The sequence below is a fragment of the Budorcas taxicolor genome, chromosome 9, assembly GCF_023091745.1.
Source record: "Budorcas taxicolor isolate Tak-1 chromosome 9, Takin1.1, whole genome shotgun sequence".
Lineage (NCBI taxonomy): Eukaryota > Metazoa > Chordata > Mammalia > Artiodactyla > Bovidae > Budorcas > Budorcas taxicolor.
The window spans coordinates 57274732-57293045 of NC_068918.1; the positions used below are offsets into that span (position 1 = coordinate 57274732).

An 18314-nucleotide genomic window follows, 5' to 3' on the forward strand; every position below is an offset into this window, starting at 1 on the left:
AAATTTTTTTTAATTTATTTATTTTTAATTAATTAATTTATTTATTTTACTTTACAATATTGTGCTGGTTTTGCCATACAGTGACTTGAAACCTGGTTATTTTAGATCACTCTCATATAATTATTTTTTGTTATTTTTAACAATAATGATGATAACACTTAAAACTGGCAAAACAAATTCTAAGGAAAGTGAAGATATTTGGTGAGCTTTTATTCTATTTTAAAATTTTTCACTAAGAAACTAAAGTACAAAAGTAATTTTCAATTGCTTAATTGTCAGTAGTGGGAATAGAAATCACAAAAAATGTGCACATTAAATAAACATGTCCCAAGAAACAACAACAACAAAAAAATACATGTAGATTTTGGCACAACAGTATAGACTGTGAACTTTATATCCTAGGTTTCTCTTTAAGTTTTATCTGTTAAAACTTTTAATGTTGTCTTTGCCTTTGCAATGGTCCAGACTCCTTTCGGGGCTATTTTTCAGCTAGAAGGCTAGGCTTGCTTTTACATTGCAACATTTATGTTCACTGCCCAAGTGGCTTCTGTCACATCTCATTATTTTTGATGTTCTTCAGTTTTGAAGATTTCTGTAAGAAAAAAAAGATTAAGAGAGGTCCATCAGAGACATGTATTAGAAACAGTAAAGAAAGAAACTACTTGCTTTCAAGTACTGTTTGTAGGACACTCACCTGCCTGTAAGTTTTTTGAGAACAAGAACAAAATAAGAACCAAAACAAAACAAACAAACAAAAAACCCAAAACTCCAGGAACTAACATTAACCCTTCAAAAACAAAGTAGATATTTCTGTGAGATAATACATTAAATTTGTTAAGTGTCTTTCAGTTTACAAAGTGCTTTTCTTTGTGTTTTAGTTTATACTTATAAAAACTCTTTTATCTGGTAATGTAAAGTAAAAACCTGACTCCAAGGTGAAGTTAAGAGACTTGCCTAGCAATCACACAGCTAGTAAGAGGCTAGAGCTTGATTGTGCTCTAAGAAATGTCCAATTGCAGACCTATCACCTCAGCTGTGACACAATGGCTATGCACTGGAGTCCAAATATAGTGGAGGAGAAAAGGGTACCTATAATGTTAAATGAAAAAAGCCAGCAGGTCTCAAGAAAAAGCTGTACAGTCTCGAGTTTCTAATAAACATGTGCACAGACTTGACATTAAGACATCATATACACCCAATACTGATTCATGTCAATGTATGGCAAAAACCACTACAATTCTGTAAAGTAATTAGCCTCCAATTAAAATAAATAAATTAATTTTTTAAAGAAAGACATCATGTCACACTCTCAAGGAAAGTATGCTACCAGCACTCTGTTCAGGGAAGATGGATGCTTCTTTCCATTATGGCTTTGTGGAGCATGGGGCATAGGTGGTTTAAAAAAAAATTCTAATGGCATGAACTATAATGGTCAAACAGGACAGAAAACTGATCATTTCTTTCACTTGTGCACTCCTCATTGTACTAGTGATCTACTATTAAGTGCTTAGCCTCGTGGACCTGGAGAGGAACACTCAGGTTGTTGCCCTTGAGCGTTCATTAGCCTATGACTTTCTCCCTATCTCCCTTCCTGCCTCCCTTCTCCTCTTCCTTTCTTTCTTCCTCCCTTCCTTCTTGCCTTCCTGTCTCCTCTCCTCCCTCTTCCCCTTCTTCCCTTCATTCCTTGTTTCTTCCTGCCTTTTATTACTATACACTGGCTCTATAACCTTAAGGAAGTTACTTAACCTTTGTGTACCTTATTTCCTCATCTTTGAAAACAAGGTGGGGGGAAGGGACCATGCCTATCTTACAGGGTTATGACAAAAATCAAATGAGTCAGTAAATGTAAAAGTTTTATATTTTGCAATAAAGAGGGTTACTGTTTCATCAGCTGTTACCTAGTTTTACTATCTGTGTAAAATATAAGGACAAAACGTGCAATCTGTGATCTCTGGGGAGTTCACAGACTAACTGGGAAAAAAGAAAGGGGATGTCAAGCAGAAAAAAGTGGAATTTCTCCACACATCATGCGAATTCCCCTAACAGCCTAAATTTATTTCCTTCCATCAACTCCCCCTCAGTGCTAAGTGAGGCTAGGGGCTGGAAGGTGGGGTCGGATGAGGGGAAGATCGTCTAGACCCCATGCTCTCTTTGATTTCATTCTCTCTCCTCGTCATTCACCGTCCCCTTTAGATTTTCATGTCTTCCTTTTATCACAAACAGCAATAAAACTACATACTGTGGAATATACATTATAGATAAAAGAACACAGGATTCTTAGGCAGTATGCCCAGATATAATCCCCACTTCCACCACGGACTATCTTTGTGACTTTATCTACAAAAAAGGATAACAACGGATCTCCCTCACAGCTTAGCTTTTCCTAAGGGGAGAGGCTGGGGAGGGCAAATGAAACAGATACACTGTAGCACAGAGAAACAATCTGAAGAACTCAATCTGAATCCTGATTCTAAGATTTACTGGCTGTGTGTCTTGAGAAATCTCTGAATTTCATTTACTCACAAGTGAGTAAGTTTTGGTAGCAATAACAGAATCATAGCATTGAGGAAATATCAAATGCAATAACGGACCTGCAAGTGTTTTGTAAAATGTAAAGTGCAACAGAAATATTACTTGCTATTACTATCTCATAGTCACACAAGCCTGTAGCTTGAAAGTTCAATCTGTCATCTTGACAGTTATTAGTCTCACTTTCCCTTCTCAATAAATTGATTTAAGATAGTACAGAGTTAAGCAGAAAAATGGGAGGGGAGGAATTAAAATAATTAAATTATCTCAATGTAAAATAATAGGATTTAAACAATCTTAGTTTTGGAAGGGAACTTATAAGTTGCCTCTCTCTGCCTGAATTAGCCCCATCTTCCACCCCAGGGCAGGGATCCCCTCAATGATGCCTCTGCTTTAATGGCCAGCTGAAGTTAAGACACAGCTGATTTCATGTTGAATAGAAACTTTGTTCTTTATTGAATTAAGTTGCAAGAATTCTCAAAATGTGAAAGAACTGATTTTTCTGACAATTATTTAGGTTTTAAAATTCAAATTGATTTAAAGCTATCAAACCTTTTGGCATTCATTGACCACTCCTTTGGAAAATGTCACCAAATTAATTTGGAGGTGATGTTTCTTACCTTGAATTGAATACTGACTGATTATTTTTGAAAATTCATAATTACTGAGATGATGATGTTAACTGAAGGCTGTGGAATCATGTACACTCAGTTCCTGGGAGTTCAAGCCAAATACTTCATACACAGAAGAACAGACACAGAATGAAGTTTTATTTTGTTTTGTTTTTCTCTCAAAAATGTGTTCTTCAATAGAATAGTCCTTCAATAGTCAACGTCTACGTAAGAACAGAGGACTGTTTAATCCACAAAATGAAGCTTTAAAAATATGTAAGATTAGATGAGATATTTTTTGAATGAGAGTATTAAAGTCAAAGAAAATCTCCATTTCATCTGATTTTTGAGGAATCCAGTTCAGGTAGCTCTAAAAATTCTTTCAGTTCAGTTCAGTTCAGTTGCTCAGTAGTGTCCGACTCTTTGCGACACCATGAACTGCAGTACGCCAGGCCTCCCTGTCCATCACCAACTTTACATTCTCTTATCAAGCTGATTTTTCCCAAACAGTTAACTGAACCAAAGCTAGTCATGCCCTGCATTTTCCCTTTTGAGAACTTTGAGTGTCAGTTTCCTCAAACGGCTCAACCTTATGTTGAAAAGTAAAACTGGCAGTAACCACATCTACCTGCTCTAAGAAGCACTTTTTTGTGACACTTTTAGAATCTTCCAAACATCTTCAACTGAATTTTCACCCATGTACCCTTCCTCTACTTACTTTCCTTTGGCATCATTTGTAACTAAGTTATCAGTTGAGAGGGAAAAAAGCAAATGATACAAATTTATTCTTCTCATCTGTGGTGGTTACAAGATATTAGGTCATTTTTAAAAGACAAGTCTTATACTCCTGGTAATTGTTTTTGCATGTTTGATAGATGTTACACATAATCTGTCAAACAGAATGGGAGTCTGGGCTTCATTTCTCTATTCAAGAAATATTTATTGAGAACTGGCAGTAAGCCAGGAACTCTTTTAAATCTAAGGACAGAGAAAATGGATAAAAATTCCTGTCCTCATGAAGCCCACATGTGGGGAAGATGGCCCATAATCAAAATAAAGAAGCAAGGTGTGCAGCGTGTGAGATGGCATAAAGGAGATCAGTAGACACCGATGAAGAGATTACAATGTCAAATAAGGTGTTCATGGGAAATGCCAAGAAGGTAATGGCTAAGGAAAGACCTGAATGAGACGAAGATAAAAGACATGCAAATTTCTAGGGGAAAGACTATGCCACTTAGAGAAAATAGCCTATGGTGTGTTGAGGATGGAGTGCCCCTAGCATTTCTGAGAAGCAGCTGGGAGGCCAAGGTAGACAGAAGTGGAGAGACCCCCAGAGGATTCTGAAGAAAAGAGTTACATGATCAGATTAAGGTTTTAACACATTCACTCTGGCTGGCCTGTTGAGAATGGAGGATACTGAGGCAAGGGCAGAAGCAGATTGACTCGTTAGGAAACTAATACAAGAATCCAGATGAAAGATGATGATGGCTTGGACAAAGTTGATGGCAGTTAACTAGGTGAAAAAAAAAAAAGATAAATTCTAAATACTGTTTGAGGATAAAGCCAATAGGAATTGCTGATGGAGTAGGTGATGAAAAGGGGAGAAGAGACAGGTTGTTCATAATTTTCCTACTGTATTACCTTTCAAAAGTGTCATCAGACTGCAGTATAACAATCGCATAAAAACATTGAAATCAATTCAATTACTGTTCTTTCTTGAGAACTTCTGAATCAGACTCTCTAGAGCAGGGGTTAGCAAAGTTTCCTTCTAGAGGGCCGGATTGTAAAACTTTTAGGCTGTACATATGGTCTTGGTCAAAACTACTCAATTCTGCTGATACAGCATGAAAGCAGCTACAGACAATGTGCACATGAATAAGTGTGGATCCACTGCAGTAAAACTTCATATAAAAATTGAAATTTGAATTTCAGATAATTTTCATATGTCAGAAAATATTTTTATTTTTCAACCACTTAAACATGAAAAAAACAAGTATTCTTAGCTTGAGGGCAGTACAATAACAGGCAATGAGACGCATATGACCCACCAGAGGCTGTCAACACTAGTAGAGAGAGAACATCCCAAGAATATGTATTTTTAACATGCTCATTAAATGACCATTTTATGTACAAGAACTTAGAGACTCACTGAGACAAATTTTCAAAGTCATCTGTTCCTTTTTGCTTTGCTTAATTTATTGGCCAAATTAAAGATGGGCCTTGTGAATGAAATAAAAAACAGAATTGATTGAAATAATGGGTAAAAGAAAGTCCTTTGCCAATAAGAATAAAAGACTAGGAAAAAAGGGAAAGGAAATTTAAAATGATAAGATTAGAAGTTATTAATAAGGAAAATTAGGAAATTGGGGAGAGGCTCAAAAGCTCATTATTTTTAAGAAAACTCTATAGTTTCAAAAAATGCATTTACCATTAAAAAGGATCAATTAATGATGTGCATATGACTCTATAAAGGTCAAAGGCAAAGATCAACATACAGATCCAATTCCTTGTTCTATCCAAGTTAAAGTACTGTCACTGGTCATTAAGAAAAATATTATTTTTCCATGTGAAAGAATAGCACTTTTCTCTGCTCTGTGCACACAGCTCTTGTCTGCTGTATCAGGTCTGTATCTGGTCTCACTTATTATGAGTTTACACTGTGACATCTTTTTCCTATTTTATCACAGAAAAATGATATATTTGCTTTAATTAGTTTTCTTTCTAGTGTTATACACAAATTATAAAACCATGTGGGGGAAATAATAAAAAAGTGAATATACTTAAATAGATTTGTTAATTGTAATCATACTACTGAAAGAGTGATCATCCTAGACTTAATTGATTTTGTTTCTTCATTTTGTATCTCTCAACTTTATCTCTACTTTGCTGCCACCACTTTTGCTGACAATCTTCTTTGTCTCAAGACTTAATTCACCAAAATTTTGTTTCTGAGATGTAAGCAAGCAGAAATTGACAATTTTAGAGAAATAACTTTTAGTAAACTCAAACACAGTTTCCAACCTGAAGAGTTAGATCTAAAAGTATTAGCAAACACCTTTTAATTTTTTAAGAACTGATTTTTGAAAAAAAAAGTTCATAAGTAACTAGTGAGCATTATGAAAAGTGTGAGTGATGATGAGAAGAGAAAGGAAATGAAGAGTAATATTTCAAACAAGCCATCTCAATAAGGTGTCTTCATCTCATACGCCTAACACCTAAAGCCAATAGATTAGGTAGCTAATCAAATCTCTAATAGATTAACATGTCATGGTTACTATTATGCCACACCAGTCAATATGCAGTAGGTGCTAAACGAAGACTATGATAATATGAATAATTTTCTGGTGTCTACTCTCTGCCAGTGTCATTATATAATTTCATATGAGGCAGGCATTTTTATGTTTATTTTACAGATAAAGAAACCAAATCCCAAAGAAATTCAACATTCTTTGAATTAGAATTCAGTCTTGGGTCCGTCTGGTGGCAAAGCCTACATATTTCCTCTATACCCCACCACCTCGCAGAATGTTTCCCCAGTGGATAATGTTCCTACTGAGGCACAGTCTGAGGAGAGAATGAAGTGGAGAGAAAAGAAAACAAAAAGGTTGCATTGCCTGGAGAACTGTTTTTCCCTTTCAATATGGTATATAGTTTTGCTTTTATAATTAACATTCTGCTGATGAGATCTCCCATTGGTGAAGGCTGACAAGTCAGATTCTCCATGAAGAGCAAGCACTGCAGGAAATAAATTAATCTCTAGAGAAGAGGGGAAGGCTGTCAGTACTCACACAACTGCCTAACAGGAAATGATGTTTCAGAATTGTTCAAAGAAAGAAATGACTGTGGGTTCTCCTTCCAGGATATTCTTCAACATTTAAACCTTCCAAAAAGAGGGAAATATTAATAGGTTGTTATAAAAGGAAGAGCAGACTTATAATGTTTTACTTTAGGCTGCCAGTATTTCTAAACTGAAAACAGTATTCCCTGGAAACGTGAGAGAAATTCTACTGGTGTCAGTATTTTGTTTATACTATGAAAAATCTGCACTGATGTTAAGTAGAAGGACAAAAGATATACCAGATTTTTGGATTACCAGTTTGAAATTATTCAATATCTTAAACAATGATTTTCTAGTCTTTAGGAGTAAAGGTAATTATTGTGCTTAAAATTACATATTACCTAGAATAACAATGAATTATTGAAGTCTGCATTTAATAAAACTGAAAAACAAGGATATATTTTATTATTTCTAAAGTGTCTACCTCTAAATAACATATATTCAGTCATTCAGTCAAGGTCTTTAAAATGGAACCCTCACCCTATTTAATTCTCAAATAGTTTTACAGAGAAGTTCCTATGCTTTGATTCCCAACATATAAGTAAAATCTGAAGTTTAGAGTAAACATTAACATTGAATTAAAGCTCAATATAAAGAATTCTTTATCTTCTTATAAATCCATTCTTTCTTTCTAGCTTCTGCCATGACCTTAATGAAAAGCTTTTCCATGAAACTTGTTTCCTCTCATCTATTTAATTTACCATAAGTATGTTTCTAGATGTGGTGAATCGTTTCTATGTGAGTCTTAACTTAGAGATGAAGGTCCTAACTTATCATAGTGTCATGACTCTATGATATCAGAAAAGACCATCTAATCACATGCTTTTAGAACTGATAGGACATCAAAATTACATGGGGCACCTCATTTTGATAAGGGAAATATAATTTAGAAAAATGAAATGTCCTGTGAAAGGCTGTACAGCTAGGATGTACAGCGCTGGGACTAGGCCTTACTGCACCTGCATTTTGTTTTCTGGCCCAGGGATCTTCTCATTAGTTGACAAGTCTAACTAATGGAGGATGAGTCATGGCTTGGGTTTAATATAAAGACGTAGGATAATTAGAATATAGTTGGAGCTTCAAAAGCAAGGAAATTCCATTCGAGAATGTTGATCAGAAGAGTACAAAATTTACTCAGTAGAGAACATTTACATAGGGTAAAACCAAATATATAAAGGAAAAAAGATAACCGTCTTTCTGTTTAGCCAGTCGGATCACCAGAAGCAATCTCTGCAATTAATGTATGACCTACGCAATAACCAGATCCTTCTCACAACTAAATGATAATCCTCTGATATTATCATTTAGTTTGACCACAGTCATGTCCCCTTTCCAAAGGCAGCTGAACCCAATGATGGACTGCAGCAGGTGGCATGAAAACTTGGCCCCCTTGTCCTAACACAGGACAACTCAGAAGAGCCACTCCAGTTCCATAGTTCCCTGTGCCATCAGCTGAGGTCTTTCTTGGACTCTATTTAATGATTTCACTTCTCTGTCTGCCCAGACCGGCTTTCATTCCTCAACCTATGTATTGTTCCACAAAGCACTTCTCAATAAACTTTCCATATGCAAGTCGACCCTGGAAACTGAACATGAAACAAGTAGCTCCAAACAAACACTTGCACTTAACACGTGTTATGTCTTCAAAAATAGTGCTGTCACTGATTAACCATGGAAACTCTGCTCTTCTTGAGCTACTGCAGCTGAGGTAAGGAGGGGGAGGAGTCCTTTAGGGAGGCTCAAGGCTTCCATGTCTCTGCAGGATCGCATTGCTTCAAAGATTCAGAGGATTCAGTGACACATCTCCAAAAGCTTTCTAGTCACTTTCCATGTACATAAGATTCATAGAGGCCATGAAATTCCCAAGAGGATAGAGTTCTCAAAGGGAAATACTATGGACAGAAACTCAGAGACTGTAAGAGCCATATCAAGTGGTCAGAGCCAGCACTTTGCAAAATGTACTGTCAGGAGGCAAAATTTTCCTTAGCCATCAACTCAAAAATATCCAGACACTAATTATAATAGCCATAATCCAACTGGAGTGTATTATGTACTGTACTAATCTTGGGCTTCTCAGGTGGTACTAGTGGTAAAGAACCTGCCTGCCATTGCAAGAGACTTAAGAGACGCAGGTTCAGTCCCTTGGTTTGGTATATCCCCTGGAGGAAGGCATGGCAACCCGCTCCAGTATTCTTGCCTGGAGAATCCCGTGGACAGAGGAGCCTGGCCAGCTACTGTCCGTAGCATTGCAAATAGTCGGACATGACTGAAGCGGCTTAGCATGCAGGCGTACTAATTTTAACCTATTTTATCTAATGTAGTCATTGAAATAGCCTGTAGTATAGCACTATTATTAACCCAATTTTACAAATAAAGAGATAGAGATGTTAGCAAATTGTTTGTGGTACACAGCTGGTGAATACAGTAGCCAACGTTTAACGTTTAGCCTTAGGTTCAGAATCCAAAAGTTAACTACGTAATCATCCTACTTGCAGAGAACTGTTCTTTTGGTAATTTATGGACAATAAAATGTGCAGACTTAATAATAATGTTCCCTAAATAAGATATGGGCCTTGTCGAACAGCCAGAGTGAATCGAGGATCCAGAGAGGAAGGTCACCCTTGAGACCTGGTGAGGTATTTTCATCAGTTTCTTAAGTAAAGAGGAGCTGGGACTGACAGCACCGATCCTGTGGTAGAATTTCCTGTGCTCCCGGCCGCAACAGAGCCAACTCTCATTACACAATGTGTTCAGCCATTTAGAGCGAATCTTCTAGTCATCTGTAGTGAATTTCAAAATAAATAATTCCCTTCAGTATAATTATTAGATACAGATCTGAAATGGTTCCACTTCATCTAACTGAAAGAAGAAGGTCTGGGTGTCCAGAAGGAGCAAAACTGGAGAAGCAGCTCCCCTGTCTTAATAAGGTTTTGTTTGGTTTTGCTTTGTTTTCTCTGTGATACGCTGCAGAGACTCTAAAACTGCCATTCCCACCCGAAGAGAATTTACGAAATGACTGACTTGTGTCTAAAATTTAAAAAGAGGATAAAACTCAGAAAAAGTATGATTTGTCCATCCTGAACTATCAGGTAGTTAATGAATATTCACAGATGAGCTACTCATTCAAACTACAGTAAATGTTAAATATAGATCAAAAGGGGCTTCCCTGGTGGCTTAGATGGTAAAGAATCTGCCTGCAATGCGGGACACCTGGGTTTGATACCTGGATTGGGAAGATCCACTGGAGACAAAGATGGCAATCCACTCCAGTATTCTTGCCTGGAGAATCCCATGGACAGAGAAGCCTGGTGGACTATAGTCCATAAGGGTAGCAAGAGTCGGACATGTCTGAGCTATCAACACACACATAGATTCAAGAGCCTATTTTTACTGAATAAAATACATGAAGTTTCACAAAACAAAAGTGAATTTTGAAAAATTATATTTCTGCTTTACTTTTGTATTCTTATTATGGAACTGTCATACAATTATAATTCACAATGAAGATAGACTCTACAATTTATTGTAATTTCAAATGGGAAAGCAATAGAAAATATTGCCCAGATACACATACTGGGGAGTTTTTAACTAAATTCTTGTTGAAATTAATGTAAGAAAGCAAATTTCATTTTACTCTCTTGAGTAAAGTTAGTAAGTCTCACTTGCCTAGGACCATCACTTTAATTCCAGGTCCTCTTTTTTCTTAAACCATCACTAACAGGCAATAGGTTCAAAGCAGTTCCTGCCCTGGTCTGTATCATACTCTGCACTGATTCATTCACAGCACAAACCTGGAGCTGTCATATAGCATCCCAGGAAGATTCACACACAGGAGAAGATCAGATAATAACTTTTCCAATGATTGAAACAAAAACTTTGATCTCAGCAATTGTATTATCTGGTACTTTTTAGGATCCATAATCTTAAGGAAAAAAACAGTTTCCAATGAATTAATAATAGCCTGAGACTCAGCACACTGCAGCCAATTTTCACTGATATTGTTGTTTCTTTTATAGTCACACTTGGTTAGTATTTGAAATTTGGAGGAATTGCAATATGCATGGTTTTCAAAGCCCTTTACAGAATTTCATTTTTATCATTCAGAAAGAGTCAATGAAAAGGTAATAAGAAAAGCTCTATGGGATATTTTTATAGGAGTGTCAGAAGCCAGTAAGTTAACCACATGAAAGAACCCAGATTGCACAGTCAGAGTTTGAGCAGAAACACTTCAGAGACTTTATATCTAGTATTTTGACTTTTACATGCCCTTGGAGGAAAAAAGAGTGCTGGCTACAAAATCAAATAAGGAGGGAAAAAGAACAAACCATATGCTTAAGCATAATTGCAGTTTCAATTTTTCTACAAACGAAATGTGAAGTTTCAAAGATAAAGTGTAATAGAAATTGAGCTTCTTTGGTGTGTTTAAAAATATTGCCAAAAAAGAAAATTCTCATTTCCTTTGCTAACTTATCCCAGATTTCAACAATATGGAAGTTAGTCTGGGTAACTTAATTGAATGCTATCAACTTCTTGACAAGTCCATTTGCTCTTGTTTTGCTTCTAGTAGAGATGAAAAATATCAGAACACCGTCTCTATAAACTAGACTATTATAATTCAAGTCTGCATTAGGTTACCAATGGACACTTTTCAAAATTAAAAGCATCTCAATTATCTTGACCTCTTCTCAAGCTATTAATTCTTCTTGTTAAATCTAGCAAACGTTTAGCAATATTATTGTCATGATAATACAAGCAGTATTAGAATAAAAACACTTCCTTGGGCATGAAAATCATAAATGAGAAGAAAAATCTAATAACAGCAAACAATGAACAGATCTTTTATCAATGTGAATGTTTAATATTATGCTTCACTTAAAACTAAACTTCAGCGAGATTCACAGGTCAGAGTTGTTGCTTTGACTGAGTCATATATTCCAAACAAAGTGGTAATAAGAATCTGTATATTTTGCCTTTGTCATAAAGGCAGTTGTAACCAGTATCACAGGCTTAATCAACCGGTGGTTGCATCGGTACCTGTTACTGCAGTTGCCTCAGTCTTTCTCTTCTCTTTCTCCAGATCAGCCAAAGCGTTTTGACAACCAGCTCTTACTTTTGAGTCCAGACCAGCTTGATTTGAGTACAGTTTCTTGGATCTGTCTACGTGGACACTCTGAAATGACACAGACCAGAGTGAATGATTTTACAAGTAAATTATCAGTCCAAAATAAATGCTTCCTAGTGTATGACAAGGATACTTATCATATGGTGAGTTATTTCTGTATATCTGAAATCAAACAGTCCATATGTCAAAGTAGGTTACAGATTATATCTTCATCAATATACTTTGGTAATCTAGGTGTTGAATTTTTGAGGCAATCTAAGTGATTCAAGTAACAAGTCCTCTCAGACACAGAATATTATCTTCAAAACCCATTTGTGTACATTACTTTCTTATGAAGCTTATAAAATATTGTTTACTTTATTTTTATTCTTAATAATTTAGTAATGCAGACTTTCATTATATGTTACATAATTATTTATTGTATAATGAAGAACAGGTTTCACTTCTGTATTAACTACATCTTTTATATTATAAAACTAAGCACAATATTTACTTTAAAATAACCCACATTTTTATCAACATTATCCAAGTATGACAAAGCTTCTCTAGTCAATTTTAGAATGGTAATTCATCATAACAATGAACTATTAAGGTAAAACATCAATGGACTCTAAAACACATCTCACATATAAGAAATGTCATAGTGTCTGATGTTGCCCTGACATACTGTATGCTTCAAAAGAATCATCAGATAGGAGCAAGCACTAAAGTGAATTTTCAATTTAAATAAGAAATTGAATTTTCAGCACATTGCTCCTTACTGAAATTCAGATTAGAAGTTTTTCAGTTTGAATATGATTACAAAATATTCAGAGAGTCATGGAGTCAAAAGTAGCCAATCAATTTTGGCCATCCACACTAGCCATTTTGGTTCACTAAAGAGTAGGATAATGAACAACTTTCCTTAGGTTCCTCTTATAGACTGTATACAGCATTGAATTCATTAAAACTTCATTAAAAGCTTGAATGAAAGGCTTTTGAAGTTTGGGAAGAGCCAGTAAGGAAATTAGGGTCCATCATAATTAAACAATATACCCAGATTAACAGAATGAACAGTGCCAAGCCTCAGGGATATGTCTCCCAACCCTTAGTCCAGTGCTCTTCCATCACTCATTGATCTAGGTATTCACTCAATGGACTAGTTGTACCAATGGCTGCAATTCTTGCTCCTCTCTGTATCCATGTCCTTCCTGTATGATTTTGCACTGCCTTCTTACTCTTTTGATTTGTCCATGTGACTTCTGCTAGACCAACAGGAAATTGACACATGAGACACACAGTTGAAAATGCTTGCACAATTGGTTTTATTCATTGGTGTCTTTCCCCTACATCGTGAGAACATGCCCAGACTAGCCTTCTGCAGGTTGAACAGGACAGAAATTAGAGTCAGGTTACCCCAGTCATCCTGGTTGAGACAACTAATGGCTAGAAGAGTCTTAAATATTTGGTCAACCCCAACCAGATCAGCTAAAACTAACTTAGGTCAGCTGAATTCCAGAGCCTCATGAAAAATATGCTTTTATCTGGGTGCCGCTAAGTTTTTCTGGTGAATGAACAGCATTGTGTGACAATAGATAACTGGTACATCCAACAACCATTTATATTTAGTATCCCAGATACTGGGAACATTGGGAGAATATAAACATAAGTATAAATAGTCTCAGACTCTAAGTTGTTCAACTATAATTTCTTAAACCTGTGGTCCCCAACTTTTTTGTCACCAGGGGCTAGTTTCATGGGAGACAATTTTTCCATGGACCAGGGTGAGGGGGAGTGGTTTCAGGATGATTCAAGTGCATTACGTTTATTGTGTACTTTATTTCTATTATTATTACATCAGCTCCACCTCAGATCATCAGACATTAGATCCCGGAAGTTGGGGATCCATGTTTAGATCTCTGCCAACTATTTAGGCAGAGAATTAGAAGAGTACAGTAAGTCATTTGTTGATAATTCTCAAATTCCTTCTTTTTTTTTAAGAGCTCTGCTTTGTATTGAATGTGTTACTAAAGAGGTTTAGTCAAAAAGACCAAAGCTCTTATCAGATTCTTCAGATTCTTCTATCTTTGCTTCTACTTCTTTCCCTCAGTAGGGGCAGCAGTGCCGGATGGGGCCGGGCTTCCTTCTAGGTCTGGTCCACCAGTTCCTACCTTGTAGATGAGGTTCCTGACGCTGACACTGGCCAAAGCCTGTGCCAAAAAGCCTGGCCAATTTAATGACAAAAGATGGAATCCTGATGGTACTATGGGGACAACTCAAAAGATCACAGCTTGAATATTGACATTTATTAACTAGAACTCAGCCACTGTACTTGTTTATATTTGACTCATCCACAGCCCATAAAAGCTAAGTCCATCACTTGATATGAATGTTTAAAATTATTTTCAAGCCTGTAGTACCTCATATCCTGATTTCGAATTAGATACTTTGGAAAATATATTATTATCTCAAGTTATTAGATGAGTATTAAATCATGGTACTTAGTACTGAGAAGTACTAAGCAGTAAATTAAGTTCAAGAAGGAATGCAGTTTCCTGCGTTTTCATACCAAATTCAACTGATGACATTAAAACACTGAGGAGAAAATGTTAGAAAAGTTCATGCAAATTATGTAACTAACGTATATCCCAGACTTCAGAGATGAATGCAGAACTTAAATAAAATTCTTAAACCTGAAAGGTTAACATGAAAGGCTGAGGAAAGAAAATGAACTCTTGATCAGAATGGGTCAATTATTATAAAAGCCTGGAGCTTCTTGGTGTAAACCTCTGGGCAGGTTGAACATTTTATATATCAGCATTTCAACAATTAAGAATCCGACTTTGCTAGAGACAGTACCCACATTTTTACCTCTTCTAGTGAAGCTCAGTGAAGCTTTCCAAGCTCTTCTTTGCTTTAGTTACTACAGCCAAGCTCCTGTTCCCAGGTCTGAATGAAAAGGGAGGTACTCATCTCTTAAGCTACTAGCCCTGCCATGACATCCTCTAAACCCTGTTCACTTAGCCCTTCCCTCCATGTCCCTGAGTCTTCAAACCATCCCCAGGTATTGATTTTGTGCTACAGTAAAATTCCCACAATGCTCCATTTTTCAGTACCAATTGCTCTTCATTGAGCACCAATTCCCCATCCCACCTCACCCACCACCCACCACCCACCTCCCACCCCCTACCTCTTGCTCTGCCCCGTGGCTTTCTCTCCTTCTTTCCTGTCTCTCAATTTCTTCCACTGTGCCTTCAGAACTTTGCTCTATGGTTTGCAAATTTCACCACATACTTAACTTTCTTTCAGAACATTGTCTCTACCTTCCAACCTTGACTAAAATTCCATTCTTCACTAAGGACAGCACTTCCATTGCAAATGACAATGGCTGCTTATTCCTCCATACCTAGATACCTTCAGGTTGATGATGATCTGGCCTCTAGTGCTTATGTTAATTTGGTGTGTAGAATATTTTAAATGAGTTTGTGTGTGTGTTAAGTCACTTCAGTTGTATCCGACTCTGTGAGACCCTATGGACTGTAGCCCATCCATGGGATTCTCTAAGCAAGAACACTGGAGTGGGTTGCCATGCCCTCCAATTAAATGAGTATAAGATTGAATAAATGGATGTCCTTACCTCCTTGCAAAAAATCCCTGTTGCTCTGTTATTCCTGCCATCCAGCTATGCACTATCTCCTTTATTGTTGGTACCATCAGTCCACTGATCTCTAGTCACAGTTCATTCTTCATAAAAAGACTGGATTATTTCTCTTCAAGCCCCACGATCCCAAGTGATGCTCATACCTACACAAATATTCCTTTCAGCACCCTGACTGGATCTCCTTACTACAAATAAACTTTTCATTTCTCTTCCTTAGACTTTCACTTCCAGAGTCACATCTGAAATCTGATATAACCTGAACATTTTCCACTTCAAAATCACTAAACGTCCTTTCTCCACTAATCTCCCATCCTCAAGTCCAGTGTCTCTCCCTACTCCATCCAATGTCCTCATTTCCAAGACTGTTTTTGTCCCCAGGACTATTTCTGGGTCTAATTGGGACCTCAGATCTGCTGATCCCTCTATTTTCTCTGTGTCCAGTAGCCTTCTAGCTCTATGATCCCACCCCTCTACCTTCTTGTCCTGTGACTCTGCTATTTCGTTCACCTAGAACGTTCTTCACAAATGCTTCCTCATTAATTTTACTAAGTCTGGAGTTCCTACACATTTTTCATCACCATGTAGTCTTTAGCTAACAACAATTTTTCCAAGTCTTTGAGAAACTTGTACTTCTACTGAAGTGCAATTTTCACAAATACAATTAAACAACAGTTAATTAGCTTCATGTTTAATTAATATCTATCTTCTGATTAAAATAGAAATCCACTGAAAATAAAGATGAAGTATTTACTATTTTTAGTCCTTATTTTGGCATTTAAATATAGTATTAAATAACTATAAATTAAACAAAGAAATGCATGAATAAAATACAGACAATTTTTATGACTTTTAAAGAAAAAGAAGCCAGCTTATCAATGGGCAAGACACAGTCACATATTCACATGTTAAGAGTGATAGCCACTCACTCTTAATAGTAAAACTTATTATATAGTTGAAAGGCACACATATTTTAACTTCTTTTATCCATTAAAAAAGCACATCACAAACCCTGTGTTTTTAAATGAACTTACTGTTGCAAGCAAACACTATGTCATGTAACATCTCATATATATCTCTGATTCACATTAGACGGTCACTACCTATGGAAAATATAAATCAAATAATGGTGATGTCAGGGAAAGTGAGAACCTGAGAACTGAGTACGTATAAACAGTGGCCCCATATTCCCAAGGCATGATATTGTGGCCTAACAATAATAGAAGAAATTAAACCCTCTGTTTGGCACTGCTGTAGTGATATCAAGCTTTCAACTTGAAGATCAAGTCCAAGAAAAATGAGAAAAATAAGATGTGTGTAAAGAATAGAGAGGAAAGCAGATAAATCTGAACTGGCGGTCCTTGGGCCTTTGTGACCACTCTATAGTACTTCATAAATAGATCCTGTTCGTTTTGTGTAACTTCCATTTAACTTGTCATTAGAAATGAGTCATTAGCATCCTGTCTGCTAATATAAAATGACTATTAAATTATTTGTTATGTTATTCTTGGCTTGCAGTTTAAGTACTGCTTTTAGTGTTCCTGCTGAAAGCAATGATCCAATTACAAGATATTGGATATTTTTCTCATGCACAAAGAAAGGAGCAAATAAACACTGTCCCAGAAAAGTTAACCCAGATAGCCATGGAAAAAAAATTGAAAGACTTTTTCAAATCTATCTTTCGTTTCATACCTTAGGCCATGTTGTTGGGTAAAACTTACACTTTTCCAAATAATTCACTGAGATTCCCAGTTTGTGATTATATTCACTTGTATCTTTTCTCCCCAAGGGCAAATAAGGCTTGCTTTTCCTTAGAAAGCCACATAGGGACTTCTTGGCCCAGGAACTAAACATCATCCACGTTTAAAATAATGTGAAATATCCCAGTTAATGTACTTTACTCTTTATTTTGCAAAAAATCAATCATTCTCTTAACAGGCTTAAAAAAAGTGACCTCCTTCTCTGCTAAAATAACTTCTCTCTTACACTGCCTGTACTTTTTCATTTCAGGGTAGTGAATTCAAGGGATACTTGAGAAGAAATTTCAAATGTGAAATATTCAGGGAAAAATTTATCATAAACTTTATTCCTCAGAATTAAATTCTACTTAAAACAAAAAAGCAACAATAATTTGAGCTTATACATTAAAATAAACAAGCAAAGACCAAAATCTAATCACAAGAAATATAGGTTTGCTATGTACATTCAAATTATCACTCCAGGAGAACATGTAATCCTCTATGTAGTCTGTGTTCTAGTATGTGTGTGTTCTCTTTGGTTCATTTATGGTTGAATCACCATAAATAATGTAGAAGGTTATCAAGTGGTTTGGAAAAAGTAATAAATTTCTCATTGTGCACTATAAAGATTTAATTAAATGGAGACAAATGTTTGGTTTTTTTCCTGAGGAAAATATTTAAATAAAGCAAGAATATCAACTGAAAAATAATCTAAAGTTGATCATCCATATAAACAGTCCTCTGTTTCAGACAATAATTTGAGGTTTCATACAATCATCCATTTACACAAATTAACTATCTTTTCTGCAAAGAAAACATTCTCTGTACCAACTAAAAG

At 36.1% G+C, this 18314-nt stretch overlaps 1 protein-coding gene across 1 annotated transcript in view; it reads right to left on the reverse strand.

The window, feature by feature from the left end:
• Positions 1-11989: 11989 nt before the first annotated feature.
• Positions 11990-18314, reverse strand: part of THEMIS (thymocyte selection associated) — a 193118-nt gene continuing 186793 nt past the window's right edge. The window contains exon 5 of the mRNA XM_052645612.1: positions 11990-12148. Within this exon, the coding sequence (XP_052501572.1) occupies positions 11990-12148 (159 nt within the window). The remainder of the gene's footprint in view (positions 12149-18314) is intronic.